The following is a 12,769-nucleotide window of genomic DNA, read 5'->3' as shown; positions in this document are numbered from 1 at the left end:
AGCTGCATCTTTTTAGCTGTTTTGATATCTTTATAATGCACAGAAAAGGGAAGGATGTGTGGAGACCCCCGAAGGGAAAAGCGTTCATGTCTCACGTAAGCCTTGTGGACGATGGGCAAATTCCCAGAAAAAGTGCACGTTTCTTTCAAATAGAGTGGCCTGCATGAAGGCCTAGTTTTACACTCAACTACTACGACTAGTACTACTATGAACAAGAAAGTCATTAAAAACAGTGCAGCGTTAGAAAAGTGCTAAAAGTTCAAGAGAGACCTCCGTGGCGGCCCACCGGCTGCTGGGAGCGTGTGCCCGAATACAGAGCACCCTGCTGGGCCACAGCAGGTGGCTCCTGCCCCCCATCCTCTGGTTCTCCCGATGGAAGTGGTGCGCTATGAGTCATGTCATCGATCCAGTCAGGACCAATCCATCCAATCCTAATTTGTTGTGGTTTTTCCAATAAAGACGAGAGTGGACTTACTTTGGGCACCTGATTGATGGTGAGGACCCTGGGGAATTCCGTGAGGCTGAGCATGCTGACGGGAAGCGCTGCCGGGATCGACTGCGAGGGAGCCGAGCCCAAGGCTGGGTGTGTCTCTGGGCTTTGTAAACCTTGGGTTGCCATGCCGTTCCGCTGGGTAGCACCTCCCGCTTTCCCTCCCCTCCCTCCTCCTTCAGCGTACCTGTGCCACTCCCCCTCATTTACCCCCCCCCGTACTGCGCTGAAACACAACGTGATGCTGTGCTGCGTGGAGGTGAAGTGTTTCAAGTTAGAGAACGTGATGAAACACAGGATTAGGAACATGAATGACGGGTGTGAAAGGCCTCCATGGGGGGCAGGCGGGGTGGGTTGGGGGGGGGGGGGGGGGGGGTGTTAAGCAGGCCACTTTCTCGCTGGTCCACATGACAAACCCTGAAAGACGAACAGGCCCGACGGGACCTCCTCGGGTCTGTTATCTTATTCAAACGGTGAGGAAATCAAAGCAAACACGAGTCACTCTCGACCGGCCTGACGAGTACTTATTGTTTGGCACTCCTGGGGCGGGGCAGGAGGGGGGGGGGGGGGGGTCGGCAACCTTTACCACCACTACAGACATTCTGCCTCCTCTTCCAGCAAAGGGAAAACGCTCTGGAACTTTTCAAATTGGAGCGGTTGGACTCAAATCAGACTCGACACGTCGCCTGCTTTCCACCACGAGGTCCTAAATCCATATAGAATATGGCGGAATATTACGTTTATTCTCAGAAATGTACATGAATCCAAATCTCAGATTATTTGAAGGCATTGTCTGGGACAGCTATGGAGGCTCAAATGAACATTTTCTTCTAAATGTACGGCTTCTTTCTCCGAAACCCATGAGAGGAAAGTCATACGTTTATCCAAAAACAATCTTATATTGACAAAAACAAAAACAATTTTATTCTCGTAGATTGAAGACTTTTTTCCTCATAATTTACGACTTAAAAAACTGTAACGGGCATTGCCTGGGACAGCAATACACACAAGTTACAACATTTTTTCCTGTAAATTTCTGACTTTTTTCTCCAAAATTCATGTGGAAAAACATTTGTACTTTTCCCAGGATAAAATGTGTACATTTAGGATTTATACTCTCATCAATTTACGAGAAAAAAGTTGTACGTTTACGAGAATAAAAGCGGTAAATGTAAAATGTTACTTTTTAGTCTGGCAAATGGAGGAGTTGCTTCTCCAAATGTCAGATTATTTTAATGCTCCGTCGAAACAGGCATTGCCTGGGACAGCTACGGAAACCGCCTCAAATGGAATATTCTGTTTATTCCTGTTTGTTTGTATTAGTATTAATATTAATATACATATTATTATAGACTTCATTACTATTATTGTCTGTTAAAGCATGAATATTTGGACTTTCCTCTGGTCATATTACCACGTTCTCAACAATCTAATTCATTCATTGTTTAGTTTGACTTTTTTTCAACATTTCAACTTGATGCTCCTAAAATGTTCTTTTCCTCATATTAGCTTTTGTTTCATTTTCTCCTTTTATGACAACTTTTTCCTCCTAATATTTGGACTTGATGTATCGTTTTGCTTTCTATTTTTGAAGAACGAGCGTCTTGACTGCCCTCTGGCGGCAGAGGCGACTACAAGCAATTGTGACGTCACAGCGCGTGCAACTGTGTAAATGTCAGGAACCGGAAGCTCAGTTTGCCACGCTAGAACTGTACTACCACGCGTCACCACAAGGCGCCAGTGTTTTCAAACAGAAAGCCAAATACAGCAGTGGAAGCCAAGCGTACAGCATTATATTTATCTTTTTATGATTATGATCTATTGTGTAAAACTAATACAGCAACAACATCAAATTAAAAGTACTCAATGAATGCAGAGCCACCATCCACCAGTACCAGCCCGGTCTTTGTTTTCGTTGTTTTGTAACAAGCAATGTGCTAGCATGAATTCACACAATAATGTTAGCAAATCTTACCTTTATGCATCCCCAATTTGTATAAGGTTATATTTACTATATTTGGGAACAAATATGAGGCGAAAGAAAAGGGGTAAATATCGTAGTACAGTAAAGTAGTATAGAATGTCTATGCAGCGTGGAACAAAGTTAGCACCCATAGTGGTGCGTTCAAGTACCATATTATTTTTATTGAATGAACAAATCATTTTAGTCGCATCAAGTTGAAATCTTAAAGGAAAAAAGACGCTTTTTGAACTTTTTCATATTATGAGAAACCAAAAAACTAGTGTTAGCATGCTAACACCTAGCATGTTAGATTCGCTAGCACGTTAATGTTAGCCTGCTAGGTGTTAGCAATGCTCGCATGCTAGCATTAGCATACTTGCATTATTTGCTATTTCCTTGAGTCGACATATATATATTAAAAATAACTACCACTATCATGCTAGGTCTTGACATGTTAGCATAAGCATGCTAACTTAATAGCATAATTGCAGTTTTTGCTTTTTTCATGGGCAGACACATATATAAACAGCTACCATTATCATGCTAGGTGTTAGCATGCTAATGTTAAAATGTTAGCATTGCTATCATGCTAATATTGGCATAGTTGCATTTTTGCCATTTTCATGGGCAGACATTTATAAGTACATACTCATATCGGGTATCAGGCTAGGAGTTAGCATGCTAACATTAGAATTAAAATGATGCTAATATTAGCATAGTAGCATTTGTAGCTATTTCATATATAAACAGTTAGCACGACATGACAGTACACAAAGCCTCCGACTGAGAAGGCTCCATGCGAGTGTAGCAACGCAATATGCAATATGCAATATGCAATATGCGATACGCAATAAGCTTGGCTTCAACAGCGTTCATTTGATCAAGTGGTTGAATTTATGGACGCCATAAACGCTGTGTGGGAACAGGACAGGAAGGCCCACACAGGAGCCATGATGGGTTTTATGACAGGATTATTACAAGACTGGGAGGCCACCCCCCCACCAGGAGGGATGATATTTTATGATTAGAGCTGAAGAAAAGCTGGGGAGGGACGAGCGTGTTGCTTTGCTCCACTAATGATGGCTCCAGTGCATAAACGCCAGAAGGCGATTAAAAAGAATATGAGATAAATTGGACTTTTAAGATTAAAAAGCTAAATTATGAGAAAAAAGTCTGAATTATGAGATAGGATTTTGTTGAATTTTGACTTTCCTAACTACGAGATAAAGAGTTGAAATTATGAGAAGACAAAATTCTGAGATTAAAAAGTCATAAGAGATAGGAAAGTAAAAAAAATCTGACATTAAAAGTCATAATTATGAGATAAAAACAGGAAAAAAATCTCATCGGGAAATTGAAATGAGATTTTAAAAAAAACATCATAAAATGTAAAGTCATAACTAAGTCATGATGAGAAAAGGTTGAACTATGAGATAGGAAAGTGTAAATAAGATGAAATATTTATAAATATTTGAGCCAGGAAAAGCTTAGGAAAATGCTTTTATTTCTTTGTACATGTTGAAAAATGTACTTTGTGTGTAGAAAGGCTTTATTTAAAAAAAGGGACATTTGCACTTTGTGCTTCCACTGGAAACTTGGTACGAGCAGAGCGTCTCTCTGCTGCGGCAGCCCACCAAAGTCAACCTTTTATTGCATAAATGACTTTGGAGCGCGTGGCCCGGACGCCAGCAGGCAGAAGACAGAAGACGAGCAGGACCACGAGAGAAAAGGAAAGTTCAGTCATCGAGAGTGAAGAACGGCGGCACACGTCATTCCAACATCACGTAAGTCACATGATCACCTCGTCCCAGCTTCCATGGAACTTGTGCTTTTGTCTAAATGGCAGAAACATTCAGTTCTTCTGCAAACCCCTGGGTGCCACACACACACACACACACACACACACACACACACACACACGTGCACACGCACGCACACACACTTTGTAATGAAAGTAGAAAATAAAATGAATGGATGTCAAATATTGCAGCCGCACCAGTAAATGCTAATCTCTGCTTGCACACCTCGCTTGACCTCTGACCTCTGACCTAGCATATCTTATTTCTAACATCTAACATCTACACGACCATTAGGAGCTAATGGAAACGTGCACCTGGGGGGGGGGAATTCAACCATCAACCACAATCCTTCTGTGAGATATGAAAACACGTCCTTCTCTTTTCCGTCTCTTCTAAATTTAGACAACCGGCAAAAAGAGGCCGCCAGGAATGGGACACACCTTGTGGAAAAAAGTCTGAAAAAGGCGGCACCAAGGCTCCACGGGTACGATTAGCCAAGCTACAGCCACATCATTATCATGCTAACACAATGCGGCGCTAACATTAGCATGCAACGCCTACCATATATAAATGGTTAGTTATGAAAATGGCAAAAAAACGCCACTATGCTAATGTTAGCATGCTAGTAATGCTAACATCCTAATAGCACTAAGTGTTCATGTAAGTGTCCACTTAACAAAATGGCAAAAAACGCCACTATGCTAATGTTAGCATGCTAGTAATGCTAACATCCTAATAGCACTAAGTGTCCACTTAACAAAATGGCTAAAAATGCTACTATGCTAATGGTAACAATGTTAACATGCTAATGTTAGCATGCAACCCCTAGCATAATAGCGCTAAAAGTGTTCAAACAAGTGTCTGCTAATGAAAATGGCTAACAATGCCGCAATGCTAAATGCTAGCATGCTAACACGGAGCACGATAGCAAGTCCTTCTCGACCTTGGAAGGCATTCCAGGCGGAATGGGGGTCGTCCCATCACCAGCATCCGGCAGCTGGCTCCGCATCGGTTCTTCCATCTTCCCAACAGGCCGAAAAGAGAAAGGCGTGGTTCAAATCTCACACAAGGACCGTGGCTCAAGGGCAAGGTGCACTCTTCCTTGAAAAGGCAAAGTCACATGGTGTCGCCTCCCTCATAAAATGCTGAATCTGCACAAAAATATACTATAGAGTATTTCACGAGAGACTTTGGTTGAAAGAACTCAACTTCCTGTGTAGCTACAGTGATGATAGTAAAGTATAAAGTAGAGCAGGTCTAGCAGTACTAACATACAAATACTCTCCTTATACTCTATGTTTAGAGTATAAATACTCTAAGGTGTGTGGTGTTCCCTTACACACCCTAAAATAACCCGATGACCCTGCCAAACGGTGTTTCTCGATACGAGGACGTATCGCCAACATGTCCATCATTGCATCATCGCTGTGCCGGCGCTCTTCCTGTACGACATTCCGCGTTTACTAACCCGCCCCCGTCAGTGAAAGGAGTAATTCTACTCAGCAGGGATTCCTTCCAGCACACGGCCTAAGCTACGCCTCCCGAGTGCGCCAAAGAAAAGGAAAGCCATCACCGTGGAAGTGAAAATGAACCTCACAAAAAGCTAAGAGAGGAGACACGCCCCCTAGCAATGGCCGCCATCCTGTCACCACCGTCGTTACGGATAAAGATGATTGGATGCTAATCAACGCAAGGCGGGGTCGTGGATTCTGTGCACTGTTACAAGGAGATCTCGGAGAAGAGGCGGGAATCCCTCCAGACTGGCCTGGGTCTTCCATGTCTCGCTTGGACCATGGGATCACCCGGCGCTTGGACCATGGGATCACCGGGCGCTTGGACCATGGGATCACCCGGCGCTTGGACCATGGGATCACCCGGCGCTTGGACCATGGGATCACCCGACGCTTGGACCATGGGATCACCCGGCGCTTGGACCATCCCATCACCCGACGCTTGGACCATCCCATCACCCGGCGCTTGGACCATGGGATCACCCGGCGCTTGGACCATCCCATCACCCGGCGCTTGGACCGTGGGATCACCCGGCGCTTGGACCGTGGGATGACCCGGCGCTTGGACCATGGGATGACCCGGCGCTTGGACCATCCGATCACCCGGCGCTTGGACCATCCCATCACCCGGCGCTTGGACCATGGGATCACCCGGCGCTTGGACCATGGGATCACCCGGCGCTTGGACCATGGGATCACCCGGCGCTTGGACCATGGGATCACCCGGCGCTTGGACCATGGGATCACCCGGCGCTTGGACCATGGGATCACCGGGCGCTTGGACCATCCGATCACCCGGCGCTTGGACCATCCGATCACCCGGCGCTTGGACCATCCGATCACCCGGCGCTTGGACCATCCGATCACCCGGCGCTTGGACCATGGGATCACCCGGCGCTTGGACCATGGGATCACCCGGCGCTTGGACCATGGGATCACCGGGCGCTTGGACCATGGGATCACCGGGCGCTTGGACCATGGGATCACCGGGCGCTTGGACCATGGGATCACCGGGCGCTTGGACCATGGGATCACCGGGCGCTTGGACCATGGGATCACCCGGCGCTTGGACCATGGGATCACCCGGCGCTTGGACCATGGGATCACCCGGCGCTTGGACCATGGGATCACCCGGCGCTTGGACCATGGGATCACCCGACGCTTGGACCATCCCATCACCCGACGCTTGGACCATCCCATCACCCGGCGCTTGGACCATGGGATCACCCGGCGCTTGGACCATCCCATCACCCGGCGCTTGGACCGTGGGATCACCCGGCGCTTGGACCATGGGATGACCCGGCGCTTGGACCATCCGATCACCCGGCGCTTGGACCATCCCATCACCCGGCGCTTGGACCATGGGATCACCCGGCGCTTGGACCATGGGATCACCCGCCGCTTGGACCATGGGATCACCCGCCGCTTGGACCATGGGATCACCCGGCGCTTGGACCATGGGATCACCCGGCGCTTGGACCATGGGATCACCCGGCGCTTGGACCATGGGATCACCGGGCGCTTGGACCATCCGATCACCCGGCGCTTGGACCATCCGATCACCCGGCGCTTGGACCATCCGATCACCCGGCGCTTGGACCATCCGATCACCCGGCGCTTGGACCATCCGATCACCCGGCGCTTGGACCATCCGATCACCCGCCGCTTGGACCATGGGATCACCCGGCGCTTGGACCATGGGATCACCCGGCGCTTGGACCATGGGATCACCCGGCGCTTGGACCATGGGATCACCGGGCGCTTGGACCATCCGATCACCCGGCGCTTGGACCATCCGATCACCCGGCGCTTGGACCATCCGATCACCCGGCGCTTGGACCATCCGATCACCCGGCGCTTGGACCATCCGATCACCCGGCGCTTGGACCATCCGATCACCCGGCGCTTGGACCATGGGATCACCCGGCGCTTGGACCATGGGATCACCCGGCGCTTGGACCATGGGATCACCCGGCGCTTGGACCATGGGATCACTGGGAATTTGGTTATTACTGAACAAGAACCGTACCAATCCACATGAATCCACTAAAAACTAACAAACTTAAATTCCAAACTTTTCCCAGACTCTACAAATAGACGCGTATCATTGGAGCTGTAACCAATAATCAGTGATTAATCAATGATCCAATTAATCCAAAACTATTTTGTCCATGAAGTGATTTGAAAAGGTAAACATCTTCTCATTCCAGCCCCTCAAATGTGAATATTTAGTGATTGGGAATGTGATGCAGCTATAGTTTGGGTTTTCCGTAAAACAAGATATTCCCACGCATCAGCTTTGACTTGGATGATGGACATGTTATGATATGTTATGATATGTTATGATATGTTGCCAACCAAACCAACAACTGTTTGTGTTGCTTCATATTCATTTGGTTCTTCAGGACCAACTCATGACTTGGTCCATCAAAACAAGCAGCTTCAGATGATTGGACTAATAAGATGATTCTGGTTGGTTGGTTGGTTGGTTGGTTGGTTGATTGATTGATTGGTTGGTTGGTTGGTTGGTTGGTTGGTTGATTGGTTGGTTGATTGATTGGTTGATTGGTTGGTTGATTGATCTCATCCTTCCGGTCAATCCCCAAAGCTCGGACCAAAGGTGAGGGTAGGAACGTAGCTCCACCGCTAAATTGAGAGCGTTGCCTTTTCTCCAGAAGGGACCGATGCAGACGGCGTGATCTCGCGTTCCATCCTGCCCTCCCCCATGAACCTGATCCAAATGTACTTCAACTCCTCGTCCCCGACCCGGAGATGGCACCCCACACTAGGGGGAGAACCATGACTCGGACTAGGAGATGCTTATTCAGTTTCAGTGGCAGATTACTATCACTGTCCTAAGACTAAGATCATCCCTTGGGGGGTTGGGGGGGGGCATATACTACACACCGGCCTGGACTGGAAAGGTGAATTTCTCTTGGAGATGAATAATGAATAAAGTATCAAAAAATTCATAATTTGATCTTTCGGAAAACAGGAAGGTGGTAACGGCATCAAGAAACGGGAATTATTTCTCCATACTTTTCCAGACCTGGAAATGTGTTGAAATTCCACACTTGTGGAACCCTGATATTAGGGATGTGCAGAGAGGCGGCCATCCGCGTTACTAAGTCTACACTTTGTAGCTTGTTGGTGTTAGCATAGCGCTAACTAAGGTGCTAAGCTATCATTGAAAGAACGTATGAGATTGTGATGCGTTCACTGTCATATTTACAGGATTGTTGTGGCGAATGCATCTCGGACAGTGGGGGTCATTCCTGGGGACGCAGAAGCGTTGCATGTTCAAACCCGGCCTGTGCATAATTCCATAATTCCATAATTCCAAAGACTACTTGGAGAAGCAAGCACGCGCTACCAACAGTTCTGCGGAGACGACCCCGCCTGCAACACCGGACCTCGAGTTCGAGTAAGCTACTTGGGACCGGCACGCAATAAAAGCTTCCTGTTCCGGTTCGGACGAGCATCCAGTCAGCGTCTTGACGCTCCGGTCCAGTCCAGCCGGTCTAGGTGGTCTAGTCTAAGTCCAGTCCAGCCGGTCTAGTTGTGCTTAGCGCGGCTCCCTTTCAAGTAGCTTTTCCAGCGCCTCACCACGTCCCTGAAGATGGGAGCGCCGTCGATGGAGGCCAGCAGCTGGAGCTGGTTGATGTGGGTGGTGTGGTAGTCCCAGCGGGCCAGGTTGGGGGCGGCGCCCAGCATGAAGTGGCGGAGGTCATAGATGCTCCCCGAGCCGGTGTCGAAGAGCGGCAGCATGGCCTTCAGCGACTCCATGCCGCGGCTGAACAGCTGCCCCGCCTCCCTGCCGAGCTTCTCGCCGGCGGTCTCGCTCAAGTCGTAGAGTCCCAGCAGGGAGTAGATGAACCCGTTGAGGACAAAGGAACCGGGCGAGGTGGGATACTCTTCGTACCAGTCGTATTTGTTGAGGAACACGGCTTTGACCCCGTGCTGCGCCGAAGGAACCTTGTAGGGTCCCACCGCCTTCAGCGCCGCGTTGAGGTAAGCCTGGTCCTTGGTGAGGAGGTAGGCTCGCACCAGGGTGGACATGGCCTGGCCTTGGGCCATGGCCGAGTACCAGCCGGGCTCCAGCGGCCGGAAGCCCTCCCCTAGCTTCCGCGTGACCATGATGGGCCACCCGCCCCTTTCGTCCTGGTTGCGCCGCAGCCAGTCGCTGGCGGCGAAGAAGGCGGCCATGTGGGCGGTGGTGGAGATGGTGATGTTGTCCACAAAGCCCCGCCCATGGAGGACCACGCGCACCACTCGCCTGGGCATGATCTGAGGGACAAAGATTGGGACAAGGTGTGCACGTAGGCGCGTCATAGGAACCATGTTAACTCCTTGGTTTCTACAAACACAACAGCTTATTCATACATCTTTTACGTAGGAGGTGATGTTGCAACTCCTCACCAGTGGATTAGGCTAGAGAGCTATTTTTATATCAAAATGGCCACTAGAGGGCAGAAGTGTATTGTAAGACAGGAAGAGGAAGCCCTGCATAAAGGCAGCCGGTACGCGGCCTGCCGGTACGCGACCTGCAGGTACGCGACCTGCAGGTACGCGACCTACACGAACAAATATGAGTGGGTAGAAAGAGCAATAGAAAGGTATGAATATGAATATGAGTGGGTAGAAAGAGCAATAGAAAGGTATGAATATGAATATGAGTGGGTAGAAAGAGCAATAGAAAGGTATGAATATGAATATGAGTGGGTAGAAACAGCAATAAAAAGGTATGAATATGAGTGGGTAGAAAGAGCAATATAAAAAGGTATGAATATGAATATGAGTGGGTAGAAAGAGTAATAGAAAGGTATGAATATGAATATGAGTGGGTAGAAAGAGCAATAAAAAGGTATGAATATGAATATGAATGGGTAGAAAGAGCAATAGAAAGGTATGAATATGAATATAAATGGGTAGAAAGAGCAATAAAAAGGTATGAATATGAGTGGGTAGAAAGAGCAATAAAAAGGTATGAATATGAGTGGGTAGAAAGAGCAATAGAAAGGTATGAATATGAATATGAGTGGGTAGAAAGAGCAATAGAAAGGTATGAATATGAATATGAGTGGGTAGAAAGAGCAATATAAAAGGTATGAATATGAATATGAGTGGGTAGAAAGAGCAATAAAAAGGTATGAATATGAATATGAGTGGGTAGAAAGAGCAATAGAAAGGTATGAATATGAGTGGGTAGAAAGAGCAATAGAAAGGTATGAATATGAATATGAGTGGGTAGAAAGAGCAATAAAAAGGTATGAATATGAATATGAGTGGGTAGAAAGAGCTATAAAAAGGTATGAATATGAATATGAGTGGGTAGAAAGAGCAATAAAAAGGTATGAATATGAATATGAGTGGGTAGAAAGAGCAATAAAAAGGTATGAATATGAATATGAGTGGGTAGAAAGAGCAATAAAAAGGTATGAATATGAATATGAATGGGTAGAAAGAGCAATAGAAAGGTATGAATATGAGTGGGTAGAAAGAGCAATAAAAAGGTATGAATATGAATATGAGTGGGTAGAAAGAGCAATAAAAAGGTATGAATATGAATATGAGTGGGTAGAAAGAGCAATAAAAAGGTATGAATATGAATATGAATGGGTAGAAAGAGCAATAAAAAGGTATGAATATGAATATGAGTGGGTAGAAAGAGCAATAAAAAGGTATGAATATGAATATGAGTGGGTAGAAAGAGCAATAGAAAGGTATGAATATGAATATGAATGGGTAGAAAGAGCAATAGAAAGGTATGAATATGAATATGAGTGGGTAGAAAGAGCAATAGAAAGGTATGAATATGAATATGAGTGGGTAGAAAGAGCAATAGAAAGGTATGAATATGAATATGAATGGGTAGAAAGAGCAATAAAAAGGTATGAATATGAATATGAGTGGGTAGAAAGAGCAATAGAAAGGTATGAATATGAATATGAGTGGGTAGAAAGAGCAATAGAAAGGTATGAATATGAATATGAATGGGTAGAAAGAGCAATAAAAAGGTATGAATATGAATATGAGTGGGTAGAAAGAGCAATAGAAAGGTATGAATATGAGTGGGTAGAAAGAGCAATAGAAAGGTATGAATATGAGTGGGTAGAAAGAGCAATAAAAAGGTATGAATATGAATATGAGTGGGTAGAAAGAGCAATAAAAAGGTATGAATATGAATATGAGTGGGTAGAAAGAGCAATAAAAAGGTATGAATATGAATATGAGTGGGTAGAAAGAGCAATAGAAAGGTATGAATATGAATATGAATGGGTAGAAAGAGCAATAAAAAGGTATGAATATGAATATGAGTGGGTAGAAAGAGCAATAGAAAGGTATGAATATGAATATGAATGGGTAGAAAGAGCAATAGAAAGGTATGAATATGAATATGAGTGGGTAGAAAGAGCAATAGAAAGGTATGAATATGAATATGAGTGGGTAGAAAGAGCAATAGAAAGGTATGAATATGAATATGAGTGGGTAGAAAGAGCAATAGAAAGGTATGAATATGAATATGAGTGGGTAGAAAGAGCAATAAAAAGGTATGAATATGAATATGAGTGGGTAGAAAGAGCAATAGAAAGGTATGAATATGAATATGAATATGAGTGGGTAGAAACAGCAATAAAAAGGTATGAATATGAATATGAATATGAGTGGGTAGAAAGAGCAATAGAAAGGTATGAATATGAATATGAGTGGGTAGAAAGAGCAATAAAAAGGTATGAATATGAATATGAGTGGGTAGAAAGAGCAATAAAAAGGTATGAATATGAATATGAGTGGGTAGAAAGAGCAATAAAAAGGTATGAATATGAGTGGGTAGAAAGAGCAATAGAAAGGTATGAATATGAGTGGGTAGAAAGAGCAATAAAAAGGTATGAATATGAATATGAGTGGGTAGAAAGAGCAATAAAAAGGTATGAATATGAATATGAGTGGGTAGAAAGAGCAATAGAAAGGTATGAATATGAATATGAATGGGTAGAAAGAGCAA

At 45.7% G+C, this 12,769-nt stretch overlaps 1 protein-coding gene across 4 annotated transcripts in view; it reads right to left on the bottom strand.

The window, feature by feature from the left end:
• Positions 1-12,769, bottom strand: part of glceb (glucuronic acid epimerase b) — a 40,657-nt gene that overhangs the window by 8,512 nt on the left and 19,376 nt on the right. The window contains exon 5 of one of the 4 annotated variants that reach the window (XM_058089188.1): positions 7,940-10,050. The exons of the other annotated variants lie outside the window; for them this stretch is intronic. Coding sequence (XP_057945171.1) covers positions 9,319-10,050 — 732 coding nt within the window. The 3' untranslated portion in view covers positions 7,940-9,318. Of the gene's footprint in view, positions 1-7,939; positions 10,051-12,769 lie in introns of those variants that run through there. 4 annotated transcript variants of the gene reach the window in all.

This window comes from Doryrhamphus excisus, chromosome 12 (genome assembly GCF_030265055.1).
Source record: "Doryrhamphus excisus isolate RoL2022-K1 chromosome 12, RoL_Dexc_1.0, whole genome shotgun sequence".
Lineage (NCBI taxonomy): Eukaryota > Metazoa > Chordata > Actinopteri > Syngnathiformes > Syngnathidae > Doryrhamphus > Doryrhamphus excisus.
This window is presented reverse-complemented; position numbering and strand designations above follow the sequence as displayed.